Below are 17462 nucleotides of genomic sequence, written 5' to 3' on the forward strand. Positions count from 1 at the left end.
CAGAGACAAGAGGCGAAGCAAGCCTGTCTTGGCAGATAAGAGACTGACTTTACCAGACTTTGGTGTCTGAGGCTGGGAGGATTCTACATCCTCCAGCAGAGAACCAGTCCGCAAGGGACTGTATATTCCTTGGCCTAAGAAGCCTGGAGGCCCTGCCACAACCGAAGGGACCAGTAAAGCCGTACAAGGCTGGGAGCAGAAAGGAACCCACGTCGCAGGCCATACAGGCGAGAATACACGGAAAGCTTGGAAACGTGGGCTGTTACCCTATAACGAGGAGATAGCCAGAAGGAGCGCAGAAAGCACGGTAGGCCTACACCCTCACCCTGACCAGGGCCAATTTCCCCGTTGCTCTCAGACATCCAGGTCCCCTCCTAGCTGGGACTGTTTATGGGTCAGTTTACCTGTTTCAGTAAAGACCCTGGACTGCAACCTATTGTCTGTGTGCTCCTTCGCGCCTCCAGCACTACCAGTACTGGGACTCTCACCACCATCACTCCCACCATCCACTATACTGCCCTGGGGCCGCACTCTTCCCGTGGGGAGTCACACCATCCCAGCTGCATATATCATCAGCCCCAGCGGTCTGCCCTGCAGCGGCGGTTCCTAATGACCGCAAATCCACGGGTGGCGTAGTCGGACATTATCAGCAGAACATAGCAGACTACCATTGGCCTGACCACCCTGAGCCACGGAACCGGGTCGCCACTACTACCCCCATCGTCTCCCTATTGCCCGGATCCGAGTGCCCCACGGCCCAGGGGGCGAGTCATCTCCACTCGCCTTCGGCCTACTCGGGCCCTCACTAGGCTACTCACACTAACGGCAGCTTGCCGCGCTTCACCGATCTTATGGCGCCGGCACACCTAAAGCTCACTTCTCTGAGCTACACTGAGTCTTGACTGTGCTCCACTGCAGGCTTCTCTACTGCAGGAACTCTCTCAACAGACTTGGTTCTCTGTCGACTCCAGTCTAGACCAACTGACTGCTAGACTCTGACTCAACTACCTAGCTCCACCTTCCCTCTTTATCTCACTAATGGGCTCCCTCTGGTGGTCTGAGGTGGAAGGTGGAGATGTGTGAATGTTGTGGGGACCTCTTGTGCAGGAATCCATCAATGCACTCTTCTAGGTACCAAGCGCAGCTGGGCGTCACATATGCATGTGTAACATGCAGTATGTGTGTAAGACGCAGTGATTGTAACATGCAGTATGTATATAACATGTAGTGTGAGTTTGTAATATGCAGTGTGTATGTAACTTGTGTATGTAACATGCAGTGTGCCTATGTGTGCAAAATGCAGTGTGTTTTTTATGTAACATGCAGGGTTTGTAACATACAGTGTGTGTGTGTGTAATATGCAATGTGTGTAAAATGGAGTGTTTGTTTAACATGGAGTGCGTGTGCAATATACCATGCATGTGTAACATATAGTGTGTGTGTGTAACATATAGTGTGTGTGTGTAACATATAGTGTGTGTTTAAAAATACTGACACTACAGATGAGTGTTTGTGCTTACGCTCACGCATCTGGTAATTGGGCCATTTATGCTGGAACAAAAATCATTGTTTTCGGCAATGCACCACCCGATGTAAACAGGAGATTTGCTGCCAATCACACGATACTATATGGAGACAGAAGGAGCTATTAGCGATTGTTCTAGCCTCATTATTTTTTATCAGCCTGTGTAAAGACACTAGTAAACAAGTGACAAATGACTTGAATATAGTCCATCGGCGCTTGTTTATCGGCCTAAAATTGGCTTATGCAAATGCACTCTAATGGGCAAATACCTAAAAGCATTTAAGACAATTTTTTTCTGGCATAAAACACTTGAAAAAGAGGCAACATTTTTGTGCAAGATAAAGCTGTGCAAATATTTTGTTAATTTCACACCAGTCCCAGCCAGCTTCAGCAAAATTGGTGGTGCTGGAGCCAGACAGGGGCTGACAATGCCTGCCTATTGCATTCATTACCAGACTTGGCTTAAATTACACCAGAAATCTTATTTCAGTCTGTGACCGGAGTAAGATTTCTGGCAAGGCGCATGCCACTTGTAAGATGAGCCTGATTAATTAAGTTGCATATGCCTCTTAATGGGAATCTGTCAGGAGATTTTTGCTATGTAATCTGAGAGCAGCATAATGTTTGAGCAGAGAGCCTGATTCCAGTGATGTGTCACTTACTGGGCTGTATTTTGCTATTTCAATACAATAAGTGTTTTATCAGCTGGAGATATCTCTCATTAATGCTGAGGGTCTGACTTTTGGGAACCCCACTAATCCTGAGTATGATGGGCTTCAGCACATTTTGTACTCTACACAGGAATGCTCTCAGCTGCATCATGACTCCATTCATGGGGCGACGGCCGCAGTCCTGCACAGCCAAGTGGCTGGGAGCTCCGATGTACAGTAATATAGTGGGAGTTACAGAGGTCATTGGGTGATCGCATAACTGTCATGGGTGTGTCAGATGTGACAGACAGTTGCCCTGCAGTTGGTTGCAGAAGATCTCTTTGTTTGGCATTACAGACACCTTCTTAGATCTGTCTCACTCTAGGACCCAGTGGCTACCTCCTTCCTGCTAATTGACACCCAGGCTTGGGTGTTTAAATACTTTCTGTTTGCTATAGGGAGGTGCCGGTGATATTCACATATTCCCTTGTGAAGGCTTGGAGCTATTGCAGTCTGCTTACTTCCTCTCTGGTGCCTAGGAGGATGTTTGGTTTAATCTCTCTTAAATCGACTCAAGCTAAGTTACTTTCCCCCGTGTTTGTCTCCCTTGTTGTCTTTAGTTGTTAGTGGGGACTGACTAGTGCTCACCCCTTCCTTCCCTATCCAGGGCCAAGCTCTAGGGAAATACAGGGTTTAGGTTCCTGTGCGGCGACTGGTGAAGAACCAATATAGGGACGTTAGGGGAGACAGGGTGATATCAGATCAGCCCAGGAGGTCTCCACTCCCCCTTTCCCTAGTTTCTGGGCTCCCTTCCCCTCTTCTCTTCATGTTGCACTTAGTCTTTCCTACACCCTGCGTGACAGTAACCCCTTCTAGCCATCTTTAATCACAGTATTTTCAGACATGTACATGGGGTGAAAAAATGTATAGCCATATTCTTTCCCCTACTCTTCAGGGTGGCACATCATCCTTTTGCTGAACTTGTTCTTTGAATATGGAATTAGGCTAATAACAGTTTATGGTGCTACCGGGAATATTAGTTATCTGCTGTAATCTGTGGAGGAATGTGAGCAAGTGTTTTAGTTACCTTTTTACACCTACACTGGGGAAATGAAGCATTATCTGATTGCCATTGAATTCAATCAATGCCTGTGTAATGTATAGAAATGCTGGGTCCTATGGTGAGAGATGCTCCTTGTAACTTGAGATCACATAGAAGAGATCGCTTTGTCAACATCCTAAAATAGTACTGGCAAATGCGTTTTCTAAATCAGACATCCTCTATAAATGTAGGATGCACAGCTCCCAAATTTATTGCTTTCCATCTGTGCACTTACACTAAACCCTACTAATTGGAAATGCAATTGAGAAGCTCCAAACTGTAATCACTTTTTGTGCAATCTAGGTAAAGACTTGGTACAGTTTTAGGAAATGTTTGACATAGTAATTCTAAAGATTTTGCTGATCAACAAGGGTTTTGAGATTTGGACATTAATATTAGACAAATACTGATGTCCTAGGGATACGTTATCACACATCCTTTCTGTTCCGCACTTGCAGTAATAACCAATGAAATATGGCAGTTTGTATAATGTACAAATTTTAGTATTAACGACCATACATACTGATATTGAATACACTGTAAGAAAATTACTGTTATATAGATGTAAAATGCTATAGATCTTATTGACAGAATGAGATCACATTTATTCTTTAGTCAGATTCCTCTCTATCAATCCGAAGTCACACATACGAGAACAGGTAGAACAATTGTTTAGAAGAGTTCCCGGCCCCTCTACAACAAAAGAGGCTATCAGTACTATTAAAGGGGTTGTCTGGGCAAACAAATATATTGATGACCTATCCTTAGGTTATCAGATTAGTGGGGGTCAAACAACCGACACCCCCCACTGATCAAATGTTACAGGCTCCAGCAGCAGCTGGATGCTAACACATGTAATGGAGCTGCACTATATTCTCCATTCAATGTGTAGTGGCCTCTGCTGAGTACTGTCGAACAGCTCCTATTCTTTCCATGTGTTTACATCGAGCCTCTGTTGTAGCTGGTACCATCAATGATCTGATCAAGTAAGAGAAAACTCAGTGTTTATTGTAACTTTATTCCATACGTGCAAAAACCACTAAACATAGATCCTCAAACATCTGACGCGTTTCGGAAGTAAACTTCCTTATTCATAGCCATTCTGATATTGTCTTATCAGAGAGGTCATCAATATATTTTGATCAGACAACCCTATTTAATAAGTCATAAAAGTTTGGTGTCTATTACAGATTTTTCTTCGAAAAGAATGAGCTTTAGGTTTTGCCTATTAGTGAAAGAATCAAGGGGCTGTTATGCACACCAGGTTGTTATTCTAATGTCTGACTATTTGATAAAATAGCTACCAGCCAAGTATTCATTCCGACTTACAGTGATCCTCCCAAATCCCACAGACATGCACACAGCGTAAATTTTTGACCACACTTATGTTGGAAACCCCTAATTTCCGATCCGTGTTTCCAGTGATGGTGGATGTTATGGGATAGTCAGTTTGCAGCAAAATAGGAAAATCCAGCATCCGCAGGAAGGAGGTGAGTATATTAAAACATTATTATATTAGCAACATAGTCAAAAAAAAGGGAAAAAATAAAAATAAAAGTCATAGTCAGTTTGGCCCATACACGTTACAGTTAGTGAGATATACTGATATTAATCGCATATGTATGGTCAGTGTATATAAGTATTATTCATAAAAATACACAATTAAACAATTCACCCCTTGTTTTTCTTACTTCTTCCTGGTCTCTAGTGGAATCGTAATTGCAATAGATTGGTAAGGAACCAACAGAAAAATAGCTACTAAATGATAATTTTGATTATGATTTGTGCTTCCAACTCTCACATTGTGAAAATTATCAAAAAATAAAAATATATTTCACGTTATATTTACATTTGTATTGTTAGCAATTTCAGATTTCATAAACTACCGTATATCATAATCTGGATAGATCCCCTTGAAAAGGAAGCTTTTGTATCTTTCAAATAAAGGATGTCGTTCAACTTTGAGGCATATCTCATATATGAACCAACACTGATACATATTCCTCTTTTCTACAGTTTAAGCTATTACATAGGGGATGATTATATATAGGTTCTAGCTATGAGCGAGCGTGCTAGTTTAACCCTTTCACCAAGCATGCTCTTGTGCTTACCGAGTAGCTTCGGCGTGCTTGTATATTATGTTAGAGTCCCTGTGTCTGCATGATTTACAGCTGTAAGACAGCCTAACCACATGTGAGGATTCCCTAACAAACAAGCATGTGTTCAGGCTGTCTTACAGTTGTAAATCATGCAGACGCAGGGACTCGAACATAATATACGAGCACGCCGAAGCTACTCGGTAAGCACTCGAGCATGCTCAGTGAAAGGGTTAAACGAGCACGCTCGCTCATCACTAATAGGTTCCTAAAAAGTGATGACAAATAAAGCATATTCCACAGGGTCTCACTCATTTGAACACAAGTCTGAGGGTTTGTTCACACGAGCGTATACATCGGCCGAGTGCTATCTGATGTTTTATCGGATAGCACTCGGCCCAATGTTATAGAATGTGGCAGTGCAGATCTTTTTTTCATGCCAAATTGATCTGTGGAAAAAAATCGCAGCATGCTGCGAGTGGCTCCGCAAATCAGATCACGCGCACCCATTCAAGTCTATGGGTGCTTGTAAAACATTGGACTACGCTTGGATGTCATTCCAGTGCTGTATGATATACATGGACACAGACAATGGAGAAGATGGAGAAATTAAGTTCTCCATCTTCTCCACACCTGTGCTACATTATTCTCATGCGAGAGAATCGACTCACAGTAAACTCACACTTGGCTAACACTCTAAGGCTATGTGCCCACGTTGCGGAAATGAAGCAGAAAATTTCTGCTTCATTTCCGCATGTCCTCTCCCGTAAAAACGCATGCGGAATTCCGCACGCGTTTATCGCGCGTTTTTCACGCGTTTTCGACATGCGGAATTGCCTTGCGTTTTTTCATGCATTGAATAAGGCAATTCCGCATGCGGAAACGCAAAATTAATGAACATGCTGCGGATTTTTGAACGCAGCATAAACGCTGCGGAAAAATCCGCAGCATGGGCATAGAACTTGTGGATTCTCATTGGGGACCATGGGGTGCGGATTAACAAGCGTTTTACAAGCGTTTACGCTGCGGAAAATCCGCATCAAAAACGCTTGTAATCCGCAACGTGGACACGCAGCCTAACAGAGTTTGAGCCAAGTGTCCTTAGCATAATCGGCCTGATTCTCTCGGAAGAGAATCAGCAAGCTCTTCTTGTAAGACTCCATGTACATGACACAAAATTAGGAACAGAGACTTTTCTCCTTCTTCCAATAATCCAGACACGGAAGAAGGAAAAAAAAGCATGATACATAAATGAAACTAGAGTGTAAAGGGATTTTCAGTTTCCATGCCTATATTAATTGTGCAGTCATGTGCGCACGTATGAACTGTCTTCAGCTGAGATAAACTTATCTGCTCGTCTCACTGACTCATCTACTGATATAGTCATTTGTATCCTTGTGAGAATGGAATATCCTTAAGAACAGTGATAGGGTCACCTCGTGGTAACACAAATATAATGTGACTCCAAATCCTGTTTGTCTGGATTAAACGTCTATTAAATGTCAGTTCTAAAATTACATCTAGATATTGCGTGTACTATACCTAAAATCTCATTAAAATGAAATTAACTGTACTTACGTGCAATAATTTCATGTGCATATGGTGCCTGTCTGCTCCTACAGATTGGGTTGAACAGCGGTTGCGTTACATTTGGAGTCTCCGTTGGTGTCACTGCTGGGGTTGCTTTTGTTAAATCCATTTTGTCCTCCACTTGCTGGAGATACTTGACTGGTTTCTCCTTCTTGCTCCTCGCCTTTCTCGTGCTATATCTGACAGTCCAGAGTTCTCTTCTGTGAGACGTCTGACAATAAGACAATGCTGCTCTGACTTCTCTTTGTCTCCTGAGGAAGTCTGTGTTGTACAACAGGCAGATCTGCTAAAGAAATAATGAAAAAAAAAGTTTTCCCAAGTTGGGGCGGATTCTGCTTCTGCTGCTCTGAGCTTCTTATACTTGGCTGTATGAGTCTTAAAGCCAAGGCAAGTTCAGCTAAACATCAACCAGAGGAGATAAAAGGAGGCTGTAAATCAGTTATCCAGGTGTAATACACAAACTTGGGTTGTATCTGACTCACTTAATAGCACTAATAGAAGTTGTAACAGACACAATCACGAGGGGGACTCCGATCACTTCTTCACTTTTACTTTTTTCTCTATTTTGACTTCACTAAAATCCCACCTTACAGCAACAAAAAGGCATATATTTACCCTGGGGTGGACACAGACAGAAGAGGCAGAACAATGTATGGGCCCTTTGCAGTCCAATAAATCATTATAATGCACCATTCCACTTGCTTTGGGGGTGAAAGTGGGCCCCTTACCTCATGGGCCCTGTGTGGCTGCACAGGTTGCACCAATGGTATGTCCACCCCTGTATTTACCCCTTCATACCAGAGGTTAGATCATTATGATAAGACACTTTTATGAGCACGTCTATTGGCTATTATTTTATATTTTTATGCTATTTTAGTGATTTTTGCACCTTCTTTTTCTAGGATAAAGATTTTTTAATCTTTAATGCTTTTTGTGTGTAAATACATACAGTTTTACTGCTTTAATGACTAGAGATGAGCGTTGTTCTACTCGAACTGTTCGCCAATCTCAAATTCGAGCTGTTTTGGGCGGTGTTCGAGCCGGTCGGCGAACACGAACAATTTGAGAAAAATTCGGCTGTTCGAGGTTATGTTCGATAACTGTTCGTGCACCAAAATCATAACTGGATTTTTTCTCAGTAATGATGAAAATTAATGTTAATACGCAGTTTGAGTGTACAGCGGGGTGGGGGGAGGGGCAGGGGATGGATCTCTGCAGGAACAATGAAGATCTCCATTTTTTTTTCTCTTTCCCGCATTTACAGTGGGGAGGTGCAATCTGTCAGCCTATCAGCAGCGCACACACGGAGCGAAGTGCTTTTTTTCACACAAGCAAGGGCATGTGTCATTGGCAGTGTATGTCACATGTCCTTGCCCTATAAGACCAAGCCATTTTCCCCGTCGCCACCATTTTCTCACTGCTGCAGCTGCGTGTTAGACGGCACCGCTGTTGCTGTGTGCGCTATACCTTGTTAATTTCAAGCCAATTTTCGCACAAATCTACAGATAGCTTGGGAGTAGGGAATAGTTGTGATTGCAGTCCTTTTAAGGACTAGGTTACAGCATTTCCTACGACTTTTATCAGGCAGGTCTGTGCTCTTAAATAGATAGATTGTGGGAGTAAAGACTAATTGTAATTGGAGTCCTTTTCAGGACTAGGTTACATCAGTTCCTATCAGTTTTTGCCAGGCAGGTCTGTGCCAGTGCTGTGCAAGTTTTTTTCACAGCATTTGGCTGAATCTAGCAAAGCTAATCCTTTTTGGCCTATTGCAGAGTGTGTTAGTCAGTGGAGTAGCCTATCTGTGTTGCAAGATATACCACCTGTGTATAGAATACCAATTTTTTTACTGCACCTAGTGAAGTAAAATCTTTTGGGCATAGCATCATTCTATTAGTCCATCTATACTGACCTCCATCAGGTTGCAAACTGAATATATTTTTTTCTGCATCTACCTCTGAAAAAATATTGGGCTTCTAGCTGTGTGTGGGACTTGTTGTATTAGTCCATCTATACTGACCTCCATCAGGTTGCAAACTGAATATATTTTTTTCTGCATCTACCTCTGAAAAAATATTGGGCTTCTAGCTGTGTGTGGGACTTGTTCTATTAATCCATCTATACAGACCTCCATCAGGTTGCAAACTGAATATATTTTTTTCTGCATCTACCTCTGAAAAAATATGTGGCCTTCTAGCAGTGTGTGGGACTTTCTCTATTAGTCCATCTATACTGACCTCCATCAGGTTGCAAACTGAATATATTTTTTTTCTGCATCTACCTCTGAAAAAATATTTGGCCTTCTAGCAGTGTGTGGGACTTGTTCTATTAGTCCACCTATACTGACCTCCATCAGGTTGCAAATTCAAAATAATTTTTTGTCTGCATCTAGCTCTGAAAAAATATTTGGCCTTCTAGCAGTGTGTGGGACTTTCTCTATTAGTCCATCTATACTGACCTCCATCAGGTTGCAAACTGAATATATTTTTTTCTGCATCTACCTCTGAAGAAATATTTGGCCTTCTAGCAGTGTGTGGGACTTTCTCTATTAGTCCATCTATACTGACCTCCATCAGGTGGCAAATTAAAAATAATTTTTATCTGCATCTACAGTACCTCTGAAAAAATATTTGGGCTTCTAGCTGTGTGTGGGACTTGTTCTATTAGTCCATCTATACTGACCTCCATCAGGTTGCAAATTGAATATAATTTTTATCTGCATCTAGCTCTGAAAAAATATTTGGCCTTCTAGCAGTGTGTGGGACTTTCTCTATTAGTCCATCTATACTGACCTCCATCAGGTTGCAAACTGAATATAATGTTTATCTGCATCTAGCTCTGAAAAAATATTTGGCCTTCTAGCAGTGTGTGGGACTTTCTCTATTAGTCCATCTATACTGACCTCCATCAGGTTGCAAATTAAAAATAATTTTTATCTGCATCTACCTCTGAAAAAATATTTGGGCTTCTAGCAGTGTGTGGGACTTTCTCTATTAGTCCATCTATACTGACCTCCATCAGGTTGCAAACTGAATATATTTTTTTCTGCATCTACCTCTGAAAAAATATTTGGCCTTCTAGCAGTGTGTGGGACTTTCTCTATTAGTCCATCTATACTGACCTCCATCAGGTGGCAAATTAAAAATAATTTTTATCTGCATCTACAGTACCTCTGAAAAAATATTTGGGCTTCTAGCTGTGTGTGGGACTTGTTCTATTAGTCCATCTATACTGACCTCCATCAGGTTGCAAATTGAATATAATTTTTATCTGCATCTAGCTCTGAAAAAATATTTGGCCTTCTAGCAGTGTGTGGGACTTTCTCTATTAGTCCATCTATACTGACCTCCATCAGGTTGCAAACTGAATATAATTTTTATCTGCATCTAGCTCTGAAAAAATATTTGGCCTTCTAGCAGTGTGTGGGACTTTCTCTATTAGTCCATCTATACTGACCTCCATCAGGTTGCAAATTAAAAATAATTTTTATCTGCATCTACCTCTGAAAAAATATTTGGGCTTCTAGCTGTGTGTGGGACTTGTTCTATTACTCCATCTATACTGACATCCATCAGGTTGCAAACTGAATATATTTTTTTCTGCATCTACCTCTGAAAAAATATTGGGCTTCTAGCTGTGTGTGGGACTTGTTGTATTAGTCCATCTATACTGACCTCCATCAGGTTGCAAATTAAAAATAATTTTTATTTGCATCTACAGTACCTCTGAAAAAATATTTGGGCTTCTAGCTGTGTGTGGGACTTGTTCTATTAGTCCATCTATACTGACCTCCATCAGGTTGCAAATTGAATATAATTTTTATCTGCATCTAGCTCTGAAAAAATATTTGGCCTTCTAGCAGTGTGTGGGACTTTCTCTATTAGTCCATCTATACTGACCTCCATCAGGTTGCAAATTAAAAATAATTTTTATCTGCATCTAGCTCTGAAAAAATATTTGGCCTTCTAGCAGTGTGTGGGACTTTCTCTATTAGTCCATCTATACTGACCTCCATCAGGTTGCAAATTAAAAATAATTTTTATCTGCATCTACAGTACCTCTGAAAAAATATTTGGGCTTCTAGCTGTGTGTGGGACTTGTTCTATTAGTCCATCTATACTGACCTCCATCAGGTTGCAAATTGAATATAATTTTTATCTGCATCTAGCTCTGAAAAAATATTTGGCCTTCTAGCAGTGTGTGGGACTTTCTCTATTAGTCCATCTATACTGACCTCCATCAGGTTGCAAATTAAAAATAATTTTTATCTGCATCTACCTCTGAAAAAATATTTGGGCTTCTAGCTGTGTGTGGGACTTGTTCTATTAGTCCATCTATACTGACCTCCATCAGGTTGCAAACTGAATATATTTTTTTCTGCATCTACCTCTGAAAAAATATTGGGCTTCTAGCTGTGTGTGGGACTTGTTGTATTAGTCCATCTATACTGACCTCCATCAGGTTGCAAATTAAAAATAATTTTTATCTGCATCTACAGTATCTCTGAAAAAATATTTGGGCTTCTAGCTGTGTGTGGGACTTGTTCTATTAGTCCATCTATACTGACCTCCATCAAGTTGCAAATTGAATTTAATTTTTATCTGCATCTAGCTCTGAAAAAATATTTGGCCTTCTAGCAGTGTGTGGGACTTGTTCTATTAGTCCACCTAAACTGACCTCCATCAGGTTGCAAATTCAAAATCATTTTTTGTCTGCATCTAGCTCTGAAAAAATATTTGGCCTTCTAGCAGTGTGTGGGACTTTCTCTATTAGTCCATCTATACTGACCTCCATCAGGTTGCAAACTGAATATATTTTTTTTCGGCATCTACCTCTGAAAAAATATTTGGCCTTCTAGCAGTGTGTGGGACTTTCTCTATTAGTCCATCTATACTGACCTCCATCAGGTTGCAAATTAAAAATAATTTTTATCTGCATCTAGCTCTGAAAAAATATTTGGGCTTCTAGCTGTGTGTGGGACTTGTTCTATTACTCCATCTATACTGACCTCCATCAGGTTGCAAACTGAATATATTTTTTTCTGCATCTACCTCTGAAAAAATATTGGGCTTCTAGCTGTGTGTGGGACTTGTTGTATTAGTCCATCTATACTGACCTCCATCAGGTTGCAAATTAAAAATAATTTTTATCTGCATCTACAGTACCTCTGAAAAAATATTTGGGCTTCTAGCTGTGTGTGGGACTTGTTCTATTAGTCCATCTATACTGACCTCCATCAGGTTGCAAATTGAATATAATTTTTATCTGCATCTAGCTCTGAAAAAATATTTGGCCTTCTAGCAGTCTGTGGGACTTTCTCTATTAGTCCATCTATACTGACCTCCATCAGGTTGCAAATTAAAAATAATTTTTATCTGCATCTACCTCTGAAAAAATATTTGGGCTTCTAGCTGTGTGTGGGACTTGTTCTATTAATCTATCTATACAGACCTCCATCAGGTTGCAAACTGAATATAATTTTTTTCTGCATCTAGCTCTGAAAAAATATTTGGCCTTCTAGCAGTGTGTGGGACTTGTTCTATTAGTCCACCTATACTGACCTCCATCAGGTTGCAAATTCAAAATAATTTTTTGTCTGCATCTAGCTCTGAAAAAATATTTGGCCTTCTAGCAGTGTGTGGGACTTTCTCTATTAGTCCATCTATACTGACCTCCATCAGGTTGCAAACTGAATATATTTTTTTTCTGCATCTACCTCTGAAAAAATATTGGGATTGTAGCTGTGTGTGGGACTTGTTCTATTAATCCATCTATACAGACCTCCATCAGGTTGCAAACTGAATAAAAAAATTTTCTGCATCTACCTCTGAAAAAATATTTGGGCTTCTAGCTGTGTGTGGGACTTGTTCTATTAGTCCATCTATACTGACCTCCATCAGGTTGCAAATTGAATATAATTTTTATCTGCATCTAGCTCTGAAAAAATATTTGGCCTTCTAGCAGTGTGTGGGACTTTCTCTATTAGTCCATCTATACTGACCTCCATCAGGTTGCAAATTAAAAATAATTTTTATCTGCATCTACCTCTGAAAAAATATTTGGGCTTCTAGCTGTGTGTGGGACTTGTTCTATTAATCCATCTATACAGACCTCCATCAGGTTGCAAACTGAATATAATTTTTTTCTGCATCTAGCTCTGAAAAAATATTTGGCCTTCTAGCAGTGTGTGGGACTTGTTCTATTAGTCCACCTATACTGACCTCCATCAGGTTGCAAATTCAAAATAATTTTTTGTCTGCATCTAGCTCTGAAAAAATATTTGGCCTTCTAGCAGTGTGTGGGACTTTCTCTATTAGTCCATCTATACTGACCTCCATCAGGTTGCAAACTGAATATATTTTTTTTCTGCATCTACCTCTGAAAAAATATTGGGATTGTAGCTGTGTGTGGGACTTGTTCTATTAATCCATCTATACAGACCTCCATCAGGTTGCAAACTGAATAAAAAATTTTTCTGCATCTACCTCTGAAAAAATATTTGGGCTTCTAGCTGTGTGTGGGACTTGTTCTATTAGTCCATCTATACTGACCTCCATCAGGTTGCAAATTGAATATAATTTTTATCTGCATCTAGCTCTGAAAAAATATTTGGCCTTCTAGCAGTGTGTGGGACTTTCTCTATTAGTCCATCTATACTGACCTCCATCAGGTTGCAAATTAAAAATAATTTTTATCTGCATCTACCTCTGAAAAAATATTTGGGCTTCTAGCTGTGTGTGGGACTTGTTCTATTAATCCATCTATACAGACCTCCATCAGGTTGCAAACTGAATATAATTTTTTTCTGCATCTAGCTCTGAAAAAATATTTGGCCTTCTAGCAGTGTGTGGGACTTGTTCTATTAGTCCACCTATACTGACCTCCATCAGGTTGCAAATTCAAAATAATTTTTTGTCTGCATCTAGCTCTGAAAAAATATTTGGCCTTCTAGCAGTGTGTGGGACTTTCTCTATTAGTCCATCTATACTGACCTCCATCAGGTTGCAAACTGAATATATTTTTTTTCTGCATCTACCTCTGAAAAAATATTGGGATTGTAGCTGTGTGTGGGACTTGTTCTGTTAATCCATCTATACAGACCTCCATCAGGTTGCAAACTGAATAAAAAAATTTTCTGCATCTACCTCTGAAAAAATATTTGGGCTTCTAGCTGTGTGTGGGACTTGTTCTATTAGTCCATCTATACTGACCTCCATCAGGTTGCAAATTGAATATAATTTTTTTCTGCATCTAACCCAGCCAATAGTTTTGGCCTAATACCACAGTTTGGCCACTCAGCTCTGCTCGGTTCCCATCCATTGTTTTTTTGTGCAAACAACTCCAGAGTTGTGAATTAGTTAACCACCAAAATGAGTGGAAAAAGGCCTGCTGCTGGTGGAAAGGGGAATAGGCGTGTTGGGAAGGGGAAAAAAGGTTGTGTCCGTGGGGTAGGTGTTAAAGCAACAGTAACATCTGCAGAAGAAAGACCATCTTCCAGCCAAACTAAAATGTCTACTTCTTTTAGCGGACAATGTGATAAGATCCCTTTCTTACGGCCACTCCAATCGCTACAAATTCCAGATGAGGCACAAAAACAGCAGGTGCTTCAACGGATATCAAGTGCTCCTTTAAGTGGGCTCTCCTCCACATCAACTTCAACATCACAAATACTCCAGTCCTCAAAGGTGTCACCCCAATCGCACTTGCTTCCTCACAGCTCCCAAATCTCCAGCTGCCCGTCTGAGTATGAGGTAGAACAGATGGTTGAGTCTGCAGAGCTGTTTACTCATACTATAGCCTGGGAATCAGAGGTCGACTCCAGCGCTTCTGTGAATCCAGACGAGGAAATGATCTGCACTGATGCCCAGAATCTTTATGAGTCGGATCCAGGACCAGACGCAGAAGGTTCTGACCATAATGTAGACCCTCATTCCCAAACTGTAACTCCTGTTGGTGGAGACAATGAGGAAGACGATGATAAGACTCAAATACCTGATTGGAGCGACAACTTTAGTTTTTTGTCAGGGCAGGAACAAGTTGGCTCTGAGGACGACGGGTGTGATAACGCACAGGGTGATGATGATGAGGTTGGAGATCCCACTTACTGTCAACCCACAGTCAGCCAAGAGATGAGGTCAGCAGAGGAGGTGGAGGAAGATGCTAGTGACGACGAGGTCAGGTTGCGCCTTCCTGGACAGAGACGTAGTACTGGAAGCACGTCAACAACTGCATCCTCAAATACAACTCTGCCTCTCACCACAAGTCGTGGTGGCTCTTCAGGTCGCATGGGTGCTAAGCCTTGCATAGCCTGGGCATTTTTTCAGATCGATAAAGATGACCCAACTCGTGTTATCTGTAACATTTGTCAGCAAAAGCTAAGTAGAGGCCAAAAAATACATAGTTTGAGTACTTCATGCATGAACCGGCACATGGACATGAAGCATAAGTTGCATTGGGAAGCTCAGTGTGCTACAATGCGGCCTAGCCGGCCGGGCCAACCACCGTCTGCCATATTTTGTGCATCCGCGGCCTCTTCATCCTCTGTGACTGGGGGGACAGCAGTCACACCTGTTTTGGGGCGCAGACCTGCCACCTCTTTACCCGCAACAGCCAGCGTGATTGGCAGGTCATCATTTTCTCCTCCAGGGGAGGAGTCCTGAGGAGATAATTTGCATATTCCCACTGCATTTTGGGGTAAGTGAAGAGTCTCCGCGAGCTCAAAGAACACTGGATTTTTGCTGTTGAAGCTGAAAAGAGGACATCGGTAAACCAGGGGAGGAGTCCTGTGGAGATAATTTGCATATTCCCACTGCATTTTGGGGTAAGTGAAGAGTCTCCGCGAGCTCAAAGAACACTGGATTTTTGCTGTTGGAGCTGAAAAGAGGACATCGGTAAACCAGGGGAGGAGTCCTGAGGAGATAATTTGCATATTCCCACTGCATTTTGGGGTAAGTGAAGAGTCTCCGCGAGCTCAAAGAACACTGGATTTTTGCTGTTGGAGCTGAAAAGAGGACATCGGTAAACCGCGCGCCGGTAGGCGCGCGCATTTTGAAGCATTTTTTTTAAGCTTTTTTCACTGTTTTCAGAACATTAACAATAAGAACATGGGAGAGTCCAGGAGCCATTTGGTGAGCTGCATATCCTGCTACATGTTCACAGACTTGCCAGTGGAAAAGCCAAACTTCACATGCCAGAAATGCAAGCTTGTGTCCCTGTTGGAGGAAAAGTTGCGAAATCTAGAAGAGAGGTTAACTACCTTGAAAATCATTAAGGAAGGTGAAGAGTTCTTAGACAGAGCAGAATTATCTCTTCATGATTCAGAAAGAGAAGAAATTCGAACTGCACCTGATGAAACAGAGGAATGGAAGCATGTGACCCAGAGAAGCAGGAGGATCGAGAGGCAGTCAGCACCCATACTGCTCAGGAACCAGTACCAGGCTCTCACGCAGGAGAACCATGAAGAAATACAGCAAAATAAGACTTTGCCAACAATGAAGAACCTTGTAAGCCCTCAGAATCCTCCTGGATGGAGAAAGAAGAATGTTGTGAAGAAAAAACGGAGAGTGGTGGTCATGGGGGATTCCCTGTTAAGAGGAACAGAGGCCGCTATCTGCAGACCAGACATAACCTCAAGAGAAATGTGCTGTCTTCCAGGAGCAAAAATTAAAGATGTGTCTGACAGGATATCAAGACTCTTCAGACCTACAGATCACTACCCATTCCTGCTAATACATGTGGGGACAAATGACACCGCAAGAAAGGACCTGGAAACCATCTGCAGTGACTTTGAAGACTTAGGCAAGAAAGTGAAAGAATTGGGAGCGCAGGTGGTCTTCTCATCCATCCTCCCAGTGGATGGCCATGGAACAATGAGGTGGAATAAGATTCTACAGGTGAACAACTGGCTACATCGATGGTGCCGTCAACAAGGATTTGGATTTCTGGATCACGGAATGAATTACCTATACGATGGACTACTTGCTAGAGATGGGGTGCACCTTACGAAGACTGGAAAACATGTATTTGGAAGTCGCCTTGCTACACTCATCAGAAGAGCTTTAAACTAGAACAATGTGGGAAGGGAAGCAAAAGGCCAGAAAAAGCCATACAGCTGACAAATACTATTGAGATCTCTGCTACTGGAAGTGGAAAGGAAGAACAAAGACAAAATAATTTAAATAATAAAAATATGGGAGGAAGAGAAACCAATCGCAAACTAAAATGTTTTTATACAAATGCACAAAGCATGGGCAACAAACAAGGAGAATTGGAACTACTAATGCAGGAAAAGGAATATGATGTCATTGGAATCACTGAAACTTGGTGGGACGATACACATGATTGGAATAAAAGGCTAAAAGGCTACAACTTATTTGCAAGAAACAGACTTGATAAACGAGGAGGAGGTGTTGCATTGTATGTTAGAAAAGCGTATATCTGCACAGAGATTGAAGCTTCAGAGACTGGGAGTTCTGTGGAAACTGTTTGGGTAAGAATACAAG

At 41.5% G+C, this 17462-nt stretch overlaps 1 protein-coding gene across 1 annotated transcript in view; it reads right to left on the bottom strand.

Moving 5' to 3' along the window:
• Positions 1 to 7373, bottom strand: part of LOC141229129 (organic solute transporter subunit alpha-like) — a 68221-nt gene extending 60848 nt beyond the window's left edge. Inside the window, exon 1 of the mRNA XM_073667412.1 lies at positions 6952 to 7373. Coding sequence (XP_073523513.1) covers positions 6952 to 7072 — 121 coding nt within the window. The 5' untranslated portion in view covers positions 7073 to 7373. The remainder of the gene's footprint in view (positions 1 to 6951) is intronic.
• Between the last annotated feature and the right edge of the window lie 10089 nt (positions 7374 to 17462).

This window comes from Phyllobates terribilis, unplaced genomic scaffold (assembly GCF_046119375.1).
Source record: "Phyllobates terribilis strain yellow unplaced genomic scaffold, ASM4611937v1 Scaffold_2__4_contigs__length_985480577, whole genome shotgun sequence".
Lineage (NCBI taxonomy): Eukaryota > Metazoa > Chordata > Amphibia > Anura > Dendrobatidae > Phyllobates > Phyllobates terribilis.